The following is a 23,948-nucleotide window of genomic DNA, read 5'->3' on the forward strand; positions in this document are numbered from 1 at the left end:
GACCGCCTGGAGACAGCCCACACCTTCACCAGAGAGCAGCTGCTGAATGCAGGTGTGAGGCAGAAGAGGAACTATGACGTGCACACCCGGGGAAGGCACTTTGTGGCTGGGGAGCTGGTCTGGGTCTACAGCCCCCTAAGGAAAAAAGGCAGATGCCCCAAGTTGGACAGTCACTGGGTGGGACCCTGCAGTGTCCTGGAGAGGGTAGGGGAGGTTGTTTACCGGGTGCAGCTTCCTCCCAGGGGGAGAAAGGTGACACTGCACCGGGACAGGTTACCCCCATATAGAGGGGCCTCTTCTCCCCAAACCCCAGGAACCCCCACAATTCCCCTCTCTGGCAATGACATTCTCCAGGCACCCACCCCCAGGTGCCGCAGACAAGGCTCCAGACAGCCCACTCCCCCTGTGTCACCGCGTGGTTCCCCAGAGCCACGGACTGTATTACCCGTTCCCGCTTCCTTGTCCCCCATGTCCTTGCCTTCATCCCCTGGTTCCCAGAGGGGCACTCTGCGACCATCACGGCCACGCAGGCAAAGGAGACCTCCGGGTCGCTTCAGAGACTTTGTTTGTTCCCTCGGGGACGAGGGACTTTGTGGTGGGGGGGCTGTGTAGCGACCCGCACAGACAGCTGTGTGTTATGTGTTAGGCTAGTAGATGGTTGTTTTGTACCTACCAGTACCCAGTGTTCGCGGGGTCCGACATGTCAATCAACCTGCTATCTGCCAATCACGGGAATGCCTGGAATGTTCTGATGCCGGGCATCCTGGCGGTTGGCGGAGTGGCGTGGAGGGGGGTTGTCCAGGGGGATGGAGCATTGGAAGTTAAGACCAGGTTTAGCCTTTGTTCTCTCTTTTTTACGTCTGGGCTTCACAAGAGAAGGTAACGATTGGCTTGTGGGTTATCTTTCATTTATTTGGCGTGGGCTACGGCCAAACAGTAGCCTGTGTAAAGTTGGTTTAATAAACCGTCCATTCGTAAACTCAATCCTCTGTCTGGACAGTTGTTCTTTTATGATCTAGTCAGGTCATTACAATATGTTTAACATAATAAAAACAAGTTTTCTCATCTTAAGGGGTAAACCCCCCAAAAGGTCTATAGTAAGTGCCAATAAAATGCCATTGAAGTAACAGGGTTGTGGTTTTCATCTTAAATCAGCCATAAATCCACTTGTGACAGGGGGGATGCAAGCTTGTTGTGTGCAACAGGGAGGGGCAGTTGAATATATTGTTAAAACATTTGTTAAAGAATTTCTAGCCCATCAGGGTTGTTTTGCTCAACACAATCAGTTTTCCACAATGAAACAAATCACCAGAAAGAGTAGAACCAGCTCGCCTGCTTTTACTCTATGATTATTATATGTTCAATGTTTCTTTTGAAAAAATAATTTAAAAAGTTATAGTTTCACCATATTGAAACAAGAGTTCAGTTCACATAACTGGGTTGAAGTCAGAAAAACATGAGTTTTTTTCTTTTCTCATATATAAAAAATCTGATTTATAGAGTTTTCCATGTGGTCTATATTAAAGGGCACTTCCTTTAATATAACGGCTTCTAAATATTGGTGCACAATATCGACTTAAAATATCAAAGGGACACAAAATGTTCCTGATGTATTTTAGGGGCTTGACTGTGATGTCTTAGCAAAATAACTCAATAATTCATATTTCTCCTTCCAAATTATTATATATATTTTTTGTTAAGTTAAATACTGAAGTGAAAGTTAGAGAATCAAACTTTTTTCCGGTTATCTGTGATGTCAGACCACATTTTATGTTTATGACTAGTGTCTAGGCTCTAGAGCCATTTAAAAACCATTGCACTGGTTAAAATGGGTAATGGTAAAAAATACATATTTTTTTTAAGTACTTGTGGCTCTGGCGAGACCCTATGGATCCATGGATAAATGGATAGCAGCACCAAAACCAGCTTTGCCCCAAAGAGAGATCTACCCAGTACTAAAAGACCGGCTCCCAGAGCAGGGACACGTGGTGGAGGCAGACCATTTCCCCCTAGCCAGACAAGGCCCCACTGCACAGCGAAAACCAGCTGGCTGGAACCCTGAGGCAATTGTGAGAAGAATCCAGCTGAAACCTGCTGAACTGAACCATCCAGTGCAGGAGAAACCAGAAGAACTGAGCCTTCCAGTGCAGGATACACCCGAAGGACTGAGCCCCCTAGTGCAGGACAATCTAGTGGATGCCAGCCTGGATGTGCAGGTGATTCCAGTAAGACATTAAAAGCCAACTGAATGGATGCCAGTGGTACAGGAGAAACCAGAGACAGAAGACACTGTGGGGCTGGAGACCCAGGAGGATCTAGTGGAACTGAGCCCTGTCAGGCAGGAGAAACTAGAAGAACTGAGCCTTGTGAAACCTGATGGGCAAGAGAAATCAGAAGAACTAAGCCCTGTGAGCCCTGTCGCACAAGAGACACCAGAGGAAGATGGAAGGAAGAGTTGGAGGAGGTGGGCCCATCAGCAGAGGAGGCTCAGCTTGAGCAGGAGATGGAGGCTGAGATGGAGGAGGACCTACTGAGGATGGAGATGGACGATCCAGAGATGGGGGAACTAGAGATGGAAGAAGTAGAGATGAAGAAGATACAATATCCAGAGCAGGGGATAGATATGAAAAACCAGAGATGGAGATGGGAAAACTAGAGATGGAAGAACCAAAGATGGCAATGGAGGAGCCAGAGATGGAGGAACCAGAAGTACAGATGGAAACAAGGGTAGAAATGGCAGCTGAATTAGAAATGGAGCCAGAGGTGGAGATGGCACTTGCAATGGACAAGGGGCTAACACAAAAAGAGGAGGGCCCTCTTATGAAGGGTGAATATGTGATGGCTGAAGAGCCAATCATGGAGTTGGAACCACTACCAGAGGACGGTCTGATTTAAAAGTATGGGAGAGGAGGCAGGCCTATGGATGACAACAAGATGGCTCCAGAGATGATGTATCAGTTTGATCTGGAAGAGGAACCAATGTCAGAACTGGAGCCATTGCTAGGGGGGGGCCTGGTTTGGAGGAAGATGATGAGTATTTAATGGCGGAACAACCAAATCATGGAGCTGGAGCCTGGGATTAGGGAGAGGATCCAATCATGACAGATTACACCATCACAGGGGAGGAGCCAGTGATGGAACTGTTGCAAGATATGGGGCTTAAGATAGAGGGGTAGTACTTCCTGGCTGAGAAACCCATCATGGAGCTGGAACCTGGAATGAGGGAGGCGCCTTTCACTCAGCATTATCCAAGGACAGACTAAGGCTGTGATGGTAGAATAACCAATGATGGAGATGGATCCACTAGAACAAAGGTTCTCAAACTTTTTCACTCGGGGCCCCCTTTCCAGCATTGGGGAACATCCCCCCCCTTGCGCGTGCGCCCACGTGTCTATTTCTATAGGCAAAAGCACTGTTCATGACACAAACTGTTCACACCTCTCTTTTTGGTGGAGAGAATTTTGCATGTTTAAAGCAAATTTTCTTGCAATTCTATACATTTTGCCATGTCTAATGTGTATTCATGTGATATTCAAGTGACTAAAAAACGACAACAATATTTATGGGCTAAAAAAACGAAATAAATAAACGTTAGCTGGGTTGATCCACTAGTTGATCTGGACATGTCTGACAAGTTATAAATAGCCCTCTAAGGTATGTGATGACTAACATGGCAAGAGGAACTGATGATGCACTACCCAATTTCGAAATTGCACCTTGTGCATTCTACTATTACAACTTTCAAGAGTAAGATTAAAGCCGGACTGAGTTCCTTTAAAAAATTATTTCAAAAAACACTTTTTGGGGTGGGGGTGGACCCTCGCCCTACAGTTTGGGAACAACTGCTTTAAAAGGGGAGAAGCCTCTTAGGGAAGAGAGTTTGCTATTGGTGGAGGGCTTTCGAGTAAGAGAGAGGCCTCTCATGGAGCAGCCAAGCATGGCGAGGGCCCCATGATGGACGGAGCGGCGTACATAGTGGTGGAGCCAGAGCCCTCAGAGGCGGTCTTTAAATAGGGAAGGGGGGGCTAATGAAGAACATGGCCCAGATTGAACCCACAGGTTAGAGGGGTGGGAGAGAGAGGGGGAGGTCCACACACGTACATGTAAAATTGTGTTGCAATTCTGCTTTCTACCATAGGGAGGAGCTCCTGCAGTGGTGTGGTCCTAGAGGGTAAATGCTACCAATTTTTCAGAGGCACAAAAAAGGCTGCTGAGGCAGAGGTGAGTGGAAACTCATTCCTCCTGTTTCATGTTGTATTTAGTTTTCTCAATCTCTCCAGCTTGTCTCTTTTCGAATCATTCACCATCTCTAATTCAACACACATGTAAACATTTAATCAGTGTTTTCTCTGCTCCTCTGCAGTTCTACTGCCAGGCTAACTTCCCTCGTGGCCACCTGGTGTCCATCACTAGTCAGACCATCCACAGACAGGTCATGGACCTAATGCTTCAGCAGAATTGGGAATACACACCCACCTGGGTGTGAGGGCTGCACTACCTGGATGTGAGTGTGTGTGTGCATCCTGTGTTTTTTCATATTTGTGTAGACACTATTTTCTATTCTTTGCTCTGTCAGACTGGTGCCCACTGCCTTTAGGATTGGCAGCCTGAAGAGCCAGTGGAGGACTGTCTGGAGCTTTTGGTAGTTGGTACGTATGACTGAAAGCCAACTAATCATGCAGTGTTTTCTTGAAAATATATCCATATTGTGTATGGGGAATGGAAGGAGAGCTATGGATAGTATAATGACGTATACAATTGAATAATACTTTGCTCTTCTGTTAGGTGGGCTATTATTAATTTGTTTGTTTTCTGTTATTCAGGAAAAGGGAAGTTCAATAATATGCCATGCTGTGATCTGCGAGTGTTCGTCTGCACTTACCCTGTCTAGAAACGGAATAGGACAAAGTTGCCCCTAGTAGACACTGATCTAAGGTCAGATTTCATTTTTCACCCCAATGTTGAGGATTTGGGGAGGGTAAGCTGATCCTAGATCTGAACCTAAGTGCATCCTCTCTACCCTGAGCTCTAGGAACACTGCTGTCTTATTCTGTGACCCTTGCACTTTGAACTTGTAGCCTATTACACTTTAAACTATCAGTTCCACTCTGAATCTCAGGAAGTTTCCAGTTTGAGCCAATGGGGATTCAGTTACCTGACTTGGTGGTGAAAGACATTCTTAAACACTGCATTCAGACTGTTTATTATCTATTATCTATGCATAGTCACTTTACCCTTACCTACATGCACATATTACCTGAATTACCTCGACTAACCTGTACCCCTGCACATTGATTCGGTACCCCTGTATATAGCCTCGTTATTGTTCTTTTATTTTTTTACTTTAGTTTATTTAGAAAATATTTTTCTTAACCTCTAACGAGCCTCAACCCCGGATCCGGGATCACCCCCCACCCCCCCCACACTGATTAGCATCGCTAGCATAGCGTCACAATTAAATAGTAGCATCTAAATATCATTAAATCACAAGTCCAAGCCACCTAATGAAAGATACAGATCTTGTGAATAAAGCCACCATTTCAGATTTTTAAAATGTTTTACAGGGAAGACACAATATGTAAATCTATTAGCTAACCACGTTAGCAAAGGACACGATTTTTTTACTCCCAACAGCTTTTTCCTGCGTCAGTAGCTATCACTAATTCGACTAGATAAAAATATATATAGCCACTAACCAAGAAACAACTTCATAATATGACAGTCTGATAACATATTTATGGTATAGCATAGTTTTTTTGGGGAAAAATGTGCATTTTTCAGGTATAAATCACAGTTCTACATTGCAGCTGCAATCTGAAATAGTGCTGACCCAGCCAGAACAATTACAGAGACCAACGTCATATAACGAATTACTCATCTTAAAACATTTCAGAAAAATACACAGCGTACAGATATTGAAAGCCCAACATCTGGTGAATCCAAACAATATTTCAGATTTATTAAATGTTTTATAACGAAAACAAAATGTAGCGCTAAATTAGCATAGCTATACAAGGCAGATTCGGCTAGGCGCCCACGGTCAGTTCACATGCACAACAGATATGATATAACATCGTAAATTGGGTCTTACTATGGCTGATCTTTCATCAGAATGTTGATCAAAGTGTCCTTTGTCAAGATGAGTCGTTGGTTCCGTTCAGAAATCTTCCTTTCCCACTCCATTTAGCACAGGTACCGGTCGAGTGGCACAGATCTCTCAAATGTAAATAAATTGTGACAACGGAACACCGCAAAACTCCCAAAAAAATTCAAATAATCTGATTAAACTATATTGAAAAAACATACATTACGATGATATGGTCACATGTATCAAACAAAATTCGACACGGAGATAGTTTTCATCCATAACGCCAGCAAAACAGTACACAATCGCAGCTCCAACTCGTGCGAATCAGCAAACCGGAAGTTGTCGGTCACGCCAAAGAAATAGGTCTTATTTCACGTCAGTACCAGATAAACAAAGAATTTCTCCTCTGACGTCTTCTTGACACCCAGAGGAAGGCGAATGAGGTGTGTTTCGGGTCATAGGGGGCACGACCATATATAGGCAGAGCTTTGAAGCCAGCATAACACATCTTGATTTTATGTTCTTGGTCATGGAAAGTGCTGTGAAATGACTTCTGTATCACTCAGAGACAAAATTGAAACGGTTTTAGAAACTAGAGATTGTTTTCTTTCCAATGGTATTATTTATATGCATGTAGTAAGAGCAATAATTGAATAAGAGGCAGTTTAATCTGTTGAGCAAATTATGCTAATGGGAAAATAGCACCCCCTGTATTCTCAAGAAGTTTTAACTTATTTTTCTTAAAACTGCATTGTTGGTTAAGGGCTTGTAAGTAAGCATTTCACGGTAAGGTCTACACCTTTTGTATTCTGCACATGTGACAAATAAAATTTGATTTGATTTTGACTAAGATATTATTTCTAAATGATAAAAAATATATACATTTTAGATCTATAGGAAGGCAGACATTTTAGAGCCAGGGGAAGTTCAACGATATGCGGTGTAGGACAAAGTTGCTCCTATACACTCTAAGGTCAGATTGCATTCTTCACCCCAATGTTGAGGATTTGGGGAGGGTAAGCTGATCCTAGATCTGTACCTAAGTTCATCCTCTATCCCGAGCTCTAGGAATACAGAGGTCTTAGATTCTGTGACCCTTGCACTTTGAACCTGTGGCCCCTCTTGAACCTATGGCCTCTCAACTGTCAGTTCCACTCTGAATCTCAGGAAGTTTCTAGTTTGAGCAACTTGGGATTCAGTTACCTGACTTGGTGAAAGCCATTCTTAAACATGTAACTGCATTCACACTGTAAGATATTATTTCAAAATTATTATAACATTTTTTTACTTTTAGGGCTATAGGAAGGCACTTGTTATATTTTGAAGACGGCAGAACTATGTTCATATGTTAGTGTAAAGGTTATATAAGTGACTAATTAATTATGTAAATAGGAACCACAGTTGTGTCAAGCCAGCTTGACACAACTGTGGGAAGCATTGGAGTCAACATAAGCCAGCATCCCTGTGGAACACTTTCGACACCTGTAGAGTCCATGCCCCGACGAATTGAAACTGTTCTAAGAGGAATAGTACAACTAACTTCTCTAGTGTGGGTTTTGCTCATTGGTCTCCTTTTTGATATGACTCCATTATAGCTGAGCTTTAGGGTCATAGCAAAGGGCAGTCTGGGGGAGCTTTGGCTGAGCACTGTTTACTGACAACATACAACCCATACCCTACACAGCACATACACTGAGTGTACAAAACATCTTTCCATGACACAGAATGACCAGGTGAAAGCTATGAACCCCTATTGATGTCACCTGTTAAATACACTTCAATCAGTGTAGATGAAAGGGAGGAGACAGGTTATAGAAGGATTTTGAAGCCTTGAGACATGAATTGTGTATGTGTGCCATTCAGAGGGTGAAGGGATGGGCAAGACAAAATATGTAAGTGCCTTTGAACGGGGTATGGTAGTAGGTACCAGGCGCACCGGTTTGAGTGTGTCAAGAACTGCAATGCTTCTGGGTTTTTCACACTCAACAGTTTCCCATGTGTATCAAGAATGGTCCACCACCCAAAGGACAGCCAGCCAGCTTGACACAACTGTGGGAAGCATTGGAGTCAACATAAGCCAGCATCCCTGTGGAACACTTTCGACACCTGTAGAGTCCATGCCCCGACGAATTGAAACTGTTCTAAGAGGAAAAGGCGGTAAAACTCAATATTAGGAAGCTGTTCCTAATGTTTTGTACCCTCAGTGTATACAACCCATATCAGACCCATATATGACTCACATACAGCCCATATTAGACCCATACACTACACGGCCCATATACAGCTTTCTCCTCATCAGACTCACAATTCCAAACATTCCAGTGTTTCCTGCATGTCGTCTGTTGGATCAGGGAAGAGCCACTCTGTCCAAGCGAGTGTTAGTTCCCGGGCCAACAGTCTCCCATGGTGATGAAGGCTGCACACATCCAGCTCTAGTATTTTAACTCTGTCTCATTGTCCACTGGGATGGTAAATTGTGTATCTGTGTGTGAATATGTGCCAGTGTTTTTGAGAAGTTGGGAGAATAGACTGAACTACTGTATGCCCATCCACAGATCTCCATCAGAATTAGAGGAGCTTAGCACCCTTTCAAACACACACACACACACACACACACACACACACACACACACACACACACACAATAAAGCCTGCTGGGACCTCTACATAGTTGTGTATGAGTGTGACTCATTTTCCATTGGACTACAGAGGCTGTTAATGAGCTTCTGAGAAAGAGGCAGCATTAGCAGCTCTCAGGTGACAATCAACCCTGTCTAATCATTTGAATCACTAATTACCACGCACACAGAGATATCACATGAAAACTCATAATACAAATTCTCTCACGTACAAACACAAACTGAAATGGGCACCCATGCTCTCTTTCCCCCTCCATCGCTCTTTCTCTCTCTGTCTAATTCCAGCCAGTGGTTGAGAAAGGCAACCTTTCACTGTGAGACAATTGAGGCCTGTTTGGGTGATGATCAGGAACAAGGTCATTGTTCATGAACCGGGCCTTTGGCAGGGTTTAGGAGATCAGCCCTCACAATACAACTCCAATCTATTATTGGCGTTGAAATCTAGACCAGCTTTGCATCGCATTACATGAAAATGGCAACCTTATTCAATCATATCTGGAGATTAAACACATTCAGGCCAGGTTAGTCACAGTCACTAAACAGTGTTCCTCTGAAGAATGTTATACTGTTGAACCCTTTCCCCACTTGATGACTGTAATGTTTTCATTTTCAAGGATGCATGTGAAATATTTAAAATTGTCCAAATAATGCATTTATAAAATATATATTTAATACATTTTTAATACATTCAAACATATTACAGAATGTATTTAAAATGTATAACAATCAAAAATACAAAATTAAAAAATAAAATAAAGGGAACACTAAAATAACACATCCTAGATCTGAATGAATGAAATATTCTTATTAAATACTTTTTTCTTTACATAGTTGAATGTGCTGACAACAAAATCACACAAAAATTATCAATGGAAATCAAATTTATCAACCCATGGAGGTCTGGATTTGGAGTCACACTCAAAATTAAAGTGGAAAACCACACTACAGGCTGATCCAACTTTGATGTAATGTCCTTAAAACAAGTCAAAATGAGGCTCAGTAGTGTGTGTGGCCTCCACGTGCCTGTATGACCTCCCTACAATGCCTGGGCATGCTCTTGATGAGGTGGCGGATGGTCTCCTGAGGGATCTCCTCCCAGACCTGGACTAAAGCATCCGCCAACTCCTGGACAGTCTGTGGTGCAACGTGGCGTTGGTGGATGGAGCGAGACATGATGTCCCAGATGTGCTCAATTGGATTCAGGTCTGGGGAACGGGCGGGCCAGTCCATAGCATCAATGCCTTCCTCTTGCAGGAACTGCTGACACACTCTAGCCACATGAGGTCTAGCATTGTCTTGCATTAGGAGGAACCCAGGGCCAACCGCACCAGCATATGGTCTCACAAGGGGTCTGAGGATCTCATCTCGGTACCTAATGGCAGTCAGGCTACCTCTGGCGAGCACATGGAGGGCTGTGCGGCCCCCCAAAGAAATGCCACCCCACACCATGACTGACCCACCGCCAAACCGGTCATGCTGGAGGATGTTGCAGGCAGCAGAACGTTCTCCACGGCGTCTCCAGACTCTGTCACGTCTGTCACATGTGCTCAGTGTGAACCTGCTTTCATCTGTGAAGAGCACAGGGCGCCAGTGGCGAATTTGCCAATCGTGGTGTTTTCTGGCAAATGCCAAACGTCCTGCACGGTGTTGGGCTGTAAGCACAACCCCCACCTGTGGACATCGGGCCCTCATACCACCCTCATGGAGTCTGTTTCTGACCGTTTGAGCAGACACATGCACATTTGTGGCCTGCTGGAGGTCATTTTGCAGGGCTCTGGCAGTGCTCCTCCTGCTCCTCCTTGCACAAAGGCGGAGGTAGCGGTCCTGCTGCTGGGTTGTTGCCCTCCTACGGCCTCCTCCACGTCTCCTGATATACTGGCCTGTCTCCTGGTAGCGCCTCCATGCTCTGGACACTACGCTGACAGACACAGCAAACCTTCTTGCCACAGCTCGCATTGATGTGCCATCCTGGATGAGCTGCACTACCTGAGCCACTTGTGTGGGTTGTAGACTCCGTCTCATGCTACCACTAGAGTGAAAGCACCGCCAGCATTCAAAAGTGACCAAAACATCAGCCAGGAAGCATAGGAACTGAGAAGTGGTCTGTGGTCACCACCTGCAGAACCACTCCTTTATTGGGGGTGTCTTGCTAATTGCCTATAATTTCCACCTGTTGTCTATTCCATTTGCACAACAGCGTGTGAAATTTATTGTCAATCAGTGTTGCTTCCTAAGTGGACAGTTTGATTTCACAGAAGTGTGATTGACTTGGAGTTACATTGTGTTGTTTAAGTGTTCCCTTTATTTTTTTGAGCAGTGTATAAACACAACAGGCAACAAGTTCAAAATTTTACAGAGTTACAGTTCACATAAGGAAATCAATCAGTCAATTTAAATAAATTCATTACATCCTAATCTATGGATTTCACATGACTGGGCAGGGGCGCAGCCATGGGTGGGCCTGGGAGGGCATAGGCCCACCCACTTGGGAGCCAGGCCCAGCAAATCAGAATACGTTTTTCCCCACAAAAGGGCTTTATTACAGACAGAAAGACTTCTCAGTTTCATCAGCTGTCCGGGTGGCTGTTCTCAGACGATCTAGCAAGAAAGTACCAGTCAAATGTTTGGACACACCTACTCATTACAGGGTTTTTATTTTTATTTTTACTATTTTCTACCTTGTAGAATAATAGTGAAGACATAAAAACTATGAAATAACACATATGGAATCATGTAGTAACCAAAAAAAGTGTTAAACAAATCAAAGTATATTTTATATTTGAGATTCTACAAGTAGCCACCTTTTGCCTTGATAACAGTTTTTCACACTGTTGGCATTCTCTCAGCCAGCTTCATGAAGTAGTCACCTGGAATGCATTTCAATTAACAGGTGTGCCTTGTTAAAAGTTAAATAGCGGGATTTCTTTCCTTCTTAATGCGTTTGAGCCAATCAGTTGTGTTGTGACAAGGTAGTGATGGTATACAGAAGATAGCCCTATTTGGTAAAAGACCAAGTCCTTATTATGGCAAGAACAGTCCATCATTACTTTAAGACATGAAGGTCAGTCAATCCAGAACATTTCAAGAACTTTGAACGTTTCTTCAAGTGCAGTCACAAAAACCATCAAGCGCTATGATGAAACTGGCCTTCACGGTCGAATTGCTGCAAAGAAACCACTACTAAAATACACCAAAAAGAAGAGGAGACTTGCTTGGGCCAAGAAACACGAGCAATGAACATTAGAGCGGTGGAAATCTGTCCTTTGGTCTGATGAGTTCAAATTTGAGATTTTGGTTTCCAACCGCCGTGTCTTTGTGAGACGCAGAGTAGATGAACAGATGATCGCAGCATGTGTGGTTCCCACCGTGAAGCATGGAGGAGGAGGTGTGATGGTGTGGGGGTGCTTTGCTGGTGACACTGTCAGTGATTTATTTAGAATTCAAGGCACACTTAACCATCATGGCTACCACAGCATTGTGCAGTGATACGCCATTCAATCTGGATTGAGCTTAGTGGGACTATCATTTGTTTTTCAACAGGACAATGACTCAACACACCTCCAGGCTGTTTAAGGGCTATTTGACCAAGAAGGAGAGTGATGGAGTGCTGCATCAGATGACCTGGCCTCCACAGTCACCTGACCTCAACCCAATAGAGATGGTTTGGGATGAGTTGGATCGCAGAGTGAAGGAAAAGCAGCCAACAAGTGTTCAGCATATGTGGGAACTCATTCAAGACTGTTGGAAAAGCATTCCAGGTGAAGCTGCTTGAGAGAATGCCAAGAGTGTGTAAAGCTGTCATCAAGGCAAATGATGGCTACTTTGATGAATCTAAAATCTCAAATGTATTTTGATTTGTTAAACACTTTTTTGGTTACTACATGATTCCATATGTGTTATTTCATAGTCTTGATAGTAAAAATAAAGAAACACTCTTGAATGAGTAGGTGTGTCCAAACTTTTGACTGGTACTGTGTATATATATATATATATACTACTACCAGTTAAAAGTTTTAGAACAGCTACTCATTCAAAGGTTTTTCTTTATTTTTCCTATTTTCTAAATTGTAGAACAATAGTGAAGACATCAAAACTATGAAGTAACACATATGGAATCATCCCTTTTTGTGGCACCTGACTACCCAACTGGACAGTAGTCCAGGTGCGACAAAACTAGGACCTGCCTTGTTGATAGTGCTGTTAAGAAGGTAGAGCAGCGTTTTATTATGGACAGACATCTCCCCAATTTTTCAGCTTTAATATTGCAGATACATTGTAGCTTCCATCAATGTAATTGTCTGCATTCTTTCCAATACCCCATATATTTTTGGGGTAAATATATATATTTATATATTTATATATATATATATATATATACATACATACATACATACATACAGTTGAAGTAGGAAGTTTACATACACTTAGGTTGGAATCATTAAACCTCATTTTTCAACCACTCCACAAATTTCTTGTTAACAAACTATAGTTTTGGCAAGTCGGTTAGGACATCTACTTTGTGCACGACACACGTAATTTTTCTAACAATTGTTTACAGACAGATTATTTCCCTTATAATTCACTGTATCACAATTCCAGTGGACAGAAGTTTACATACACTAAGTTGACTGTGCCTTTAAACAGCTTGGAAAATTCCTAAAATGATGTCATGGCTTTAGAAGCTTCTGATAGGCTAATTGACATAATTTGAGTCAATTGGAGGTGTACCTGTGGATGTATTTCAAGGCTTACCTTCAAACTCAGTGCCTCTTTGCTTGACATCATGGGAAAATCAAAAGAAATCAGCCAAGACCTCAGACAAAAAATGGTCGACCTCCAAAAGTCTGGTTCATCCTTGGGAGCAATTTCCAAACGCCTGAAGGTACCACGTTCATCTGTACAAACAATAGTACGCAAGTATAAACACCATGGGACCACGTAGCCGTCATACCGCTCAGGAAGGAGACGCTTTCTGTCTCCTAGAGATGAACATACTTTGGTGCAAAAAGTGCAAATCAATTCCAGAACAACAGCAAAGGACCTTGTGAAGATGCTGGAGGAAACAGGTACAAAAGTATTTATATCCACAGTAAAACGAGTCCTATATCGACATAACCTGAAAGGCCGCTCAGCAAGGAAGAAGCCACTGCTCCAAAACCGCCATTAAAAAGCCAGACTACGGTTTGCAACTGCACATGGGGACAAAGATCGTACTTTTTGGAGAAATGTCCTCTGGTCTGATGAAACAAAAATAGAACTGTTTGGCCATAATGACCATCGTTATGTTTGGAGGAGAAAGGGGGAGGCTTGCAAGCCGAAGAACACCATCCCAACCGTGAGGCACGGGGGTGGCAGCATCATGTTGTGGGGGTGCTTTGCTGCAGGGGGGACTGGTGCACTTCACAAAAATAGATGGCATCATGAGGAGGGAAAATTATGTGGATATATTGAAGAAACATCTCAAGACATCAAGAAGGGAGTTAAAGCTTGGTCGTAAATGGATCTTCCAAATGGACAATGACCCCAAGCATACTTCCAAAGTTGTTGCAAAATGGCTTAAGGACAACAAAGTCAAGGTATTGGAGTGGCCATCACAAAGCCCTGACCTCAATCCTATAGAAAATTTGTGGGCAGAACTGAAAAAGCGTGTGCGAGCAAGGAAGCCTACAAATCTGACTCAGTTACACCAGCTCTGTCAGGAGGAATGGGCCAAAATTCACCCAAATTATTGTGGGAAGCTTGATGAAGGCTATCTGAAACGTTTGACCCAAGTTAAACAATTTAAAGGCAATGCTACCAAATACTAATTGAGTGAGTGTAAACTTCTGACCCACTGGGAATGTGATGAAAGAAATAAAAGCTGAAATAAATCATTCTCTCTACTATTATTCTGACATTTCACATTCTTCAAATAAAGTGGTGATTCTAACTGACCTAAGACACGGAATTTTTACTATGATTAAATGTCAGGAATTGTGGAAAACTGAGTTTAAATTTATTTGGCTAAGGTGTATGTAAACTTCTGACTTCAACTGTATGTAAGAGTGATTTTTTAAAATATTTTTTTATATACATTTCCAAAAAATTAGAATATCTTGTTATTGCTTTGTCATTATGGGGTATTGTGTGTAGATTGATAAGGGGGGGGAAAAATGAAATACATTTTATGTGACGTTAAATATATTTAAATGTATTTATTTTTTCTCCTATGGGTAGGCTTAATCTGTGTCTGGGAAACAGTCCCTCTGTATTAAACCAGTATTTTTGTATTCCATTAAGATGAGACTTCTTCTGCAGCTGTTGCTACTGTGGACGTGTGTGCACTCTTTAAGGCCAGACACACCTGTTTCTCCAGAGGGCTATGAGAATGAATAAGCCTGTAGCCTGCCTGGCTAACACACACACACACACACACAGGGTGGATTAGACTCCACTCCATCAACGCTCAATCATAAACTACATGAGCTATAGGCCCATCCATATTTGGCATGCTCTAGCCTCTCAACTGTTCACCAGACATCCACTGCCATAGTCTCACTGACCCCAAACCAACTGTTTACTGTAAGTCAAACATAAAAATTACAACTACATCCCCCACATAGCACAGTCCCATGATCTATTCTACTCACCTGTCTCTCTTGGATACAACTGGGAATGGTATGAACTCACATTGTATTCCAAGCCTCTCCAGATCAGCTATTATCCAACGGCGTGACATGAGATCAGAATCCTCTGATCCATTTTTGGAGGAATCAGTCCTGCCAATCAAAGATCTGCTCATAAAAGAGGGAAGCCGTTGAAACAGGCTGTTCTGTTCTCCTGTACATAATCACCAATCAAACAACCCTCTTACTGTCTAACATAAATCAAACTATTTGAGTGATCCTTAAACTGGTATGAGTGTTTTGATATTGTGCAATATCATTTACATGACAACGAGCCTAGCTTATAGATTTACACACTCAGAAATCCTCTCATCTGTTAGTGTCAGCTGGCTCTAGTCTGTGTGTGGTTATCCGTGCATGCAAGAGAATGAGAGAGGGATGGTGGAAGAGAGAGAATACAGGCCGGGGAGATGAATGACAGACAGAGAGAGAGAGAGAGTGAGTCAATTGTGGTGAGAGAAACAGGAGAGGAGAGCCAACTCATTCCCTGGTCAGTGCTGACAGGGAGGAGAGGGGGTCAAGTCCGGGTCAGTGATACTTGACCCCACTAACTAATGTCACACAATACATTAACTTCATAAGACTTCCACAAAGTGTATAGTGTAATCTGAGCCATAGGCAGTAACCACGACAGGCATGCCTTAAGTGTGCCCTCTCATATTATTGTCATAATCTCATAAATCTGGTTTCAACGGGCTGCAGATAGTCGATATGGGATCAAACCATGCTTTCCAAACTCAGTGGAGGAGGGTATTGCAACACAGAGGCTCTAAAACATTCCTAACGGGTGTTGCAAGATACTGCTGGTTTTCATTTCATTACAGCTAACCACACGCACACGCAAGCACGCACGCACGTGTAATCCATGTATTTTATACCATTCCACTGATTCTGCTCCGGCCAATACCGTGAGCCCGTCCTCCCCAATTAAGGTGCCATCAACCTCCTGTGGAACACACACATAAACATCCCTGAAAATGGTGACTTCACTTGGCTCCATGTGAGTGGGATCAGTGAACAGTGGAGAGGGCTTTAGTCAAAGTGGGGGTCTGGCTTTAGGCAGCATATCTGTCTCCCGTTCTCTCTGACTGTCACTCTATCATACTAGCTTAGTCGGATGTTCCCTCCCTTCCGTAATTATAGCTCAGTGTTTTGGGAACATGTTTAAAGGGATGCTGGCCAGCTATAAACACAGGATGCATAAGGTCAGTCACAAAGACAGAGAAAGAGACCACCACCTCACACAGGTCTGTATTACATATCATACATCATTCCATCTTAGCTCACGCATCCTGTTCAATTTCATTCAACTTTATTAATTTCTCTGGAGCATGAGTCTATGAGTCTGCAAGCCTCCTGGACATTAGTATGTGGAGATTAACGTGTCTGTAAAAGCCGTTACAACTTACTTGTATTAATGATGCTCCATTCTGATACTTACAAACACCGTTTTAGCGAACAATGTTTTGATGTGAAGTCTGGTGATTGTATGTGTGGAGAAGATAAACTGTAAGAGCATGGAGCTGAGGGAGGTCGGTGATGTATTCCCTTTCAGAGCGTGAGTGGCTTGCTGCTGACAGTTGGTTATAAATAAGTATTTCTCTGGGCCCGAACCCAGACAACCAGACCCAACGGAGATAGGGGAGCAGCGGACTCACCATTGCCCAGTCCAAGCACAAGGTCAACTAAAGTGTAGTCTAATGTCAACAGTGTTCTGTGGCGATGGAGACCTCCTCTACAGCCAAACAGTCTGACCAGGAGGTTCCCAAGAAAGAAAGGACAGATGGAGAGCCTGGTGAGAACAGGGAAGAAGAAGAGACAATGGAAAATGGAACAGCAGGTGAAGGCAAGCAGTGGTTTCCTAACCTTAACAGTAAGGAATGGTGACTGTGATCTAGTGTACAAAAAAATGCAAACTAAGACTCACACTTTTCCTATTAGCACGGACTTTGCTGATGACTACTTCTTCTCCCACTGCCAGCCACTTGGCTTCCTCTCATCACCAAATTTGGTGGTGAGTGGAAATGCCACCCGGATGCTTCAGATTTATACATCCTGTGAAACATCTGTCTCATTGTTCGATCTGTGGTTGTGTGTAATGGTCAGTCTTATGTTGTGACCGTGTGTACTGTAGTAGTGATTATTAAAATGTTGGCCATCCAGTGTGGTGTAGAGTTCCTGGTTGTATTGTGGTCCTGTTCTCTACAGTGGTGTCTGACCGTAAGCAGATGGCCAGGGAGGCGTTGGACAGACTGAACGTCTGGGAGCCCAGTGTTTACTACACCCTGGGAAAAGAGTCCTTCTTCATCGCTGGTCATGAAATCTGCATCCGAGAGTCTCTGGACTCCTACGGCGCCCTCATCTGGCCGGGGGTGAGTTCTACAGATGCACACCGACAGTGGAATATGATGATAGAAACCCATTTTTACAAGGAAGAATGTAAACTCAATGCACTTAATTCATATGGACTGATCTGGATTTACTAACAATCCTTGTGCGATAGTTGATCGTAGTGATGAGGATGATGATTGTGTGTGTGTGTGTGTGTAGGCGGTGGCTCTAAGTCAGTTCCTGGAGAATAACCGGCAGCAGGTGAATCTACTGGATAAAGCAGTTCTGGAGATCGGGGCAGGCACAGGCTTACTGTCTATTGTGGCGAGTCTACTGGGTGAGTCTGTCCTTCAGTCTCTTAGTCAGTCTACCTAACTGTATAGTGGCCACTGGCCAGTCTACTGGGTGAGTCTGTCAGTTGGTAACATGGTTTGATAGACTGATTAATTTGACTGATTGACTGACTGATTGTTCCCTTTTGTCCTGTTTTCCAGGAGCCTGGGTAACGGCCACCGACCTGCCCGAAATCCTTCCCAACCTGACCTTTAACCTCTCTCGTAACTCCAAGAGCCGCTGCCGCTACACGCCCCAGGTGAGGGCCCTCACCTGGGGTCAAGACCTCGAGAGAGACTTCCCCTGTACTTCCTGTCGCTACGACTATGTTCTGGCAGCCGATGTGGTGTATCACCACGACTACCTGGAGGAGCTGCTGGCGACCATGCGCCACTTCTGCAGACCAGCAAGTGGCACCACGCTCCTGTGGGCCAATAAGGTGAGGTTTCAGTCAGACCTGAGGTTCAAGGAGAGCTTTGAGAGTTGTTTTAATACGACACTACTGACAGAGCTGAAGGAGGGGAACGTGAGGATCTACAAGGCCACGGCACAGGAGTGAGAGGGAGGGAGGAAAGGAGGGAGAGAGGATAAAAGTGGAGGGGATAGTGAGAAATTAAGGAGAAAGAGGGATGGAGAGACCAGGGAGGAGAAGAGCTAGACTCAAGGAAAAGAGGTGAGAAATAGAAAGAAGAGGTGGAGGTTTTCTTCACCGTGGATGAAACAGGAGCTCACTAGCTCACTACAGAGAACGGACTGCCTGGAGCCCATTCTGTGGTGCTAAGTCATCCTCAGGATGGGTACATTCACCTCATCAGCATAGACTTATTAGACAGACAACAAAAGCTGATTCTGTGTTTCAATGACATTCCTGTGAGCTACATTATATTTACAATGTGTCATGCAGAAACTCCATGTGACTTTTCAAAAAACTATTTTATCTACCAGTGTTTTTTTTCTTCATATATTTGATAGTGACAAATGTTTTGTTAATAAATTTGCTTTGCAATACAGTGTGAAAAATGTGTTCCTTTCGCCATACTCCATAGTCTGCATTAGCATCACCACAGATATATTGAAAGTTATTGTATAAAGTTACTGTCAAAAATCTACAAGAGACAGTATCCCCTCCATATACGACAATGGGCAAACACTTTTCCACTAAACATGAAAACAGACTAGTTTAATAAGAAGCTAAACACTCATTTTTATAAGCAGTGCCCTCATTAATTATTGGCATCCTAGGTAAATATGTATTAAAAACAGCTGTGAAAAATGTCATTGTTGTTTATCAGCTTGATCTTACACTGAAAATATCATATGAATCTATCCTTTGAGTTAAACATTTTCAAAGAAAAGAAAATCGTCATGAAATAATTATTTTATGAAAAAACAATGTCACAATTATTGGCACCCTGTTAAAGGAATTTTGATTCCTGTTTATTAACCAATTCAATTAAAACACTCTGCCCATAAATAAGAATTTGTAAGATAATTATCTGCATAAAATGGACAGATACCAGTCTTAAAATCAATCAATCAATAGCGTTTATTCTCGAGAGTACTGAATCATAGTACAATTTACATCAGGTTATATAATAAAGATGATGTCATAGGTTTTAATGTCCAACCTCCTCTCGGATACAATGGCAATACAGTTCGAGTTCTCATTACTGTCTGCCACCTGTTAAACTATCTACAACCAACCCAAGGTCTTTCCCCTCCCTGGGTAGAGACATCATTCTAGCCTGTCTGAAGATAAACCCATTCTTTCTAAACAAGGAACACATAACATTCAACATTTATGAGTTATTATTCTAAGTCAAATGTATACATATTTTAGTCATTAAACACAAAAATCCCGTAACACACCCTTGCACTTAGTACTTTGTGCACCCTCCCTTTGCCAAGATAACAGCTCTGAGTCTCCTATAATGTTTGATGAGACAGAATTAAGACCATTCCTCCATACAGAAACTCTTCAGATCCTTCAGAGTCCTTGGTCCTCGCTTGTGGACTCTCCTCTTCAGCTCACCACACAGGTTTTCAATAGGGTTTAGGTCAGGAGACTAGGTTGGCCATTGCAAAAGCTTGATTCTATGGTCAGTGAAACATTTGTGTGGATTTGGAGGTATGCTTTGGATCGTTGACCTGCTGGAAGAACGACAACGTTTTAGCCTCCTGGCAGAGGCAGACAGGTTTGGTCCTAAATCTCCTGGTACTTAATAGAGTCCATGATGTCATGTACCCTAACAAGGTTCACAGGGCCTTTGGAATTAAAAAAGCCCCACATCACAGATCTACCACAATACTTCACAGTGGGGATTAGGTTATTTCTGCATGCCCATGGCTCTTTTTACACCAAACACACCTCTGGTGTTTGTGCCAAAAAGCTCTATTTTAGTCTCATCAGACCATAGAACCCGGTTCCAATCAAAGCCCCAATGACATTTAGCAAACTCCAGGTGCTTGCATTTGAGGATTGGTGACAGCCGAGGCTTTATTCTCACAACTCTTCCAAATAACTTGTTGGCATGGAGGTGGTGTCTTAATTGTAGTTCTGGAGACTTGGTGATCTCAAGCTGTAACCAACTTCTGCAATTCCCCAAATGTGATCCTTGGATATTTTTTTGCCACTTGAACCATCCTTCTCACTGTGCGTGGGGGCAAAATACACATCCTCTTCCATGCAGATACATCAGAGCTCCAGTTGTTTTACATATCTTATTGCCCTAGTAGTGGAGATGGGTATTTTCAGGCTTGTAGCTATCTTTTTTATAGCCATTGCCTGATTTAAGAAGATCAAAAACATTGTGTAATATAATTTGTGTGTTCTCTGGCCTTTCCCATGCTGATGGATGACTAAGGGAGTTTAATCTGTCACCTCATATTTATACCCCAGTGAAACAGGAAGACATGGATGACCACTTAAGAGTTCCAAAAGACTCAGATGAACTTTAAAAAGCCAAATCTTAATCAATCAGAATTTACATCAGATTTTGTTGATAAGAATTTCTAGGGGTGCCAATAATTGTGACACGCATATCTGAATAAAATAATTATTTATTAATGACAATTTATTTTAGAACAATTTTAACTTAATTAAAAGGTTAGATTCATAGGATATTTTGAGTGTAAGATCAAGCTGATAGACAACAATTACATTTTTTCACAGCCTTTTTAGTTCATATTTACCTAGGGTGCCAATAACTCAGGAGGGCACTGTATATTTACAGAAAGGCAAGATTTCATATGTTTCTTAGCACATTTCACTAATTCTAGTGAGTTATACTACCGGTTTGTTACAGTTTCATTGCAGAATCAAACGGCATCTTTCATTTTCTCTATTTTTTCCACTCACTCACACGCTTATGTCTTGATGATGCTTTGAGAATACAGAATAATATCTATTGCTGAGCCCAACTGAATTACGGAGGTCCAAAGCCCTTTCTCACTCTTGGCCTAGTGGAACAGTCTCAACCAATGAGCAGTCCGTATCACTCAAGTGTTCCATCTCCATGGCAAAGTTGATGTGTAGAACTTGATCGGCTGTTCTGTTTCAGTGTTTGTCTGGGTTCAGGTATCATTGTCACAAGGCCAGTGTATGTCCCCATCAAGCTCTCTGAGTTATTTTTTTATTACAGTTTTTTTCCATTGTTCTTTTCCAAACGTCTAGCATTCAATAAATATTCAGTTGGCAGTGCTTTGTGATGTCAGTTGGAATTTTCCATTACTAGTGAACTAAACACAACATCACTGCAAAGGGCTACTGTTGGTCTGGTCCGAAACATCTGCGCTTTACATTTTGTCCTCCTTTTCCACAGTAACAGTCAAGCCAAGCAGCAAGTGGATGACTTAGGCTGTTCCAAGATCGACTCCCTGCACAGGAAACTTCATAGGGCGGGATAGTGTGCTTCTGACGTGAAGTCTCTTTGTGGCAGCTGTGGGATGACCTAGATAGAAACCAAGCAAAATTATAATAGCCCAAATACAGCCCACATTTAGAATTTACCATTTGGTTCTGTTATCACTTGGAATTTGCATCCTTACCTGCGTCCAGTCTCCTCCAGTGGATGCCGCTGAAGGGGTGTGCCCCGATCTCGTCACAGGCGCCGTTCTTGAAGCCTAGTCTCTGGTCCAACTGTTTCTCCAGCAGCCCGGAGCAGATGGACTTGCCGTTCTCACTGAATGTCTCTGGGTAGACCACCATCCCGATCATGAAACGCTCCTTCAGCTCTTCCTTCTCAACCTGACCAGAAGACGACTGCAGGTTAGAGACATTACATCAGTCATAGACCAACTCTGGACCAAGAGAGCTACTGGGTGTACAGGCTTTTGTTCCAGCCCTGCACTAACACACCTGACTCAAATAATCATTGTCTATGAATGAAGAATGAAAAACAGGTGTGATAGTGCCGAGATGGAACAAAAGCCTTCAGACTCCAGTGGCTCTACAACACGACCAGAATTGGAGACCTCTGAATTAAATGGATTAGCCTTCACACTTATCAGTTTGAAGAGTTAAGACATGAAAGGGAGGCAGGATAGAGTGGGTTACCTTCTACCCTTGTTCCCTAAACGGGTTCTTGGCGGCCATGAACTCAAACAGCGTGACCCCCAGGGCAAAATAGTCTACTAAGGTGTCATACTTCTCCCCCTTCAGCAGCCCCGGGGCCATTAAACCCTTGGGGCAGAGGTCAAAGGTTAAAGGTCAGTCACAAGAGACAGAGTGGCGCTTCTTGGAGACACTAAACGTGAGACCATTGTGAGATAATGAGGTCGGGCAGGTGAGACTGACGTGGAGTTCCGGCATAGCCTTTGCTTTTTGTCTGGTCCTCTTTTAGTTCAACCACCAGACCCAGGTCAGAGATACGCACATTACCTAAGGACAACGTCGCATCACAAAGCATCACGTCAAACAAACGTGTGTGTATACATAACTGTATCTCAGTGTGCAGCTTCATTATCCAGGAGCGTGTTCTCAGGTTTGAGGTCTCTGTAGAGAATGCTCTTCTGGTGGAGGTGCTCCATGCCCTGGATGATCGGAGCAGAATAGAAACAGGTTCTGGGCTCCTCAAACCCTGGGTTGTTCTCATCTATCAAGTAGATGTGGTATCTGGTGCAGTACGAGAACAAACATGTTACAGATCTATTACAAGAAACAACAAATAGGATAGTTCCTGCAGGGTGTGTGGGTATGTGCTTTGTGCATGAGTTTACTTCAGGTCACCTCCATTCATGATGGTCATAACCAGTCAGAGTATTCTAGGCCAGGGACACGATGAAGTGACTGCGAACCCTGGCAAGGATCCTCTTCTCCACCATCACCCCCTAAAGCAGAGGAGGGGACAAACATGACAATAGCAACCACTCACTCACAAATTCATACTGGTAGTCCCTGTTCGATTACTTTTAAAATGCATCTTTCCTTCCTTGAAGTAATCACTGATCTAACATGGCTGGATAAGTGAAAGTTATGACATGGAATCCTTGCTTTCACCTATCTAATCATATGATATCAGTGACTGTTATGAGGAATTCTGTATTTTAACAATTTTCAAAACAGGGCCCTAGACAATCCTCAGCAGTTCCATTGAGCACAGCTTTCCCTAAAGCTCTCTGTAATCACGCTATCCCTGTGCTGTGTTTAATACAGAGGGCCAAGAGAGGCTAAAGTGATTAAGACCATTATCTCCTCATCACTTACTGGAGAACAGGTACTGTAGCCTACATCAAAACTGCTTCCATGAACATAACCATTTCCACTCCAGATAAGGGGGTTCTAACAGTCACAGAGGCAGAGACACTGTAGCACTACCCTCCATGTCATTAGTCATTGTGTTTACAATCCTATTCTGAACTAGCATTAATAGTCTACAGAAGCATATTGTACTC

General features: G+C 43.1%; 2 protein-coding genes across 2 annotated transcripts; one reads left to right on the forward strand and one right to left on the reverse strand.

Moving 5' to 3' along the window:
• The first annotated feature begins 17,114 nt into the window (after positions 1 to 17,114).
• zgc:172067 (S-adenosylmethionine-dependent methyltransferase domain-containing protein) lies at positions 17,115 to 18,615 on the forward strand. Its single transcript, XM_039014291.1, has 4 exons — positions 17,115 to 17,187; positions 17,601 to 17,764; positions 17,943 to 18,060; positions 18,218 to 18,615. Exons 1-4 carry the CDS (start codon positions 17,115 to 17,117, stop codon positions 18,613 to 18,615), a joined length of 753 nt encoding a protein of 250 aa, XP_038870219.1.
• Positions 18,616 to 21,138: 2,523 nt separating this feature from the next.
• LOC120063801 (rhodopsin kinase GRK1-like) lies at positions 21,139 to 22,369 on the reverse strand. The gene is made up of 2 exons (XM_039014106.1): positions 22,104 to 22,369; positions 21,139 to 22,006 (listed from the first exon to the last, which is right to left on the reverse strand). The coding sequence occupies exons 1-2, from the start codon at positions 22,270 to 22,272 to the stop codon at positions 21,909 to 21,911; spliced, it is 267 nt and encodes an 88-aa protein (XP_038870034.1). The 5' UTR covers positions 22,273 to 22,369; the 3' UTR covers positions 21,139 to 21,908.
• Between the last annotated feature and the right edge of the window lie 1,579 nt (positions 22,370 to 23,948).

Source organism: Salvelinus namaycush, chromosome 19 (genome assembly GCF_016432855.1).
Source record: "Salvelinus namaycush isolate Seneca chromosome 19, SaNama_1.0, whole genome shotgun sequence".
NCBI classification, from domain to species: domain Eukaryota; kingdom Metazoa; phylum Chordata; class Actinopteri; order Salmoniformes; family Salmonidae; genus Salvelinus; species Salvelinus namaycush.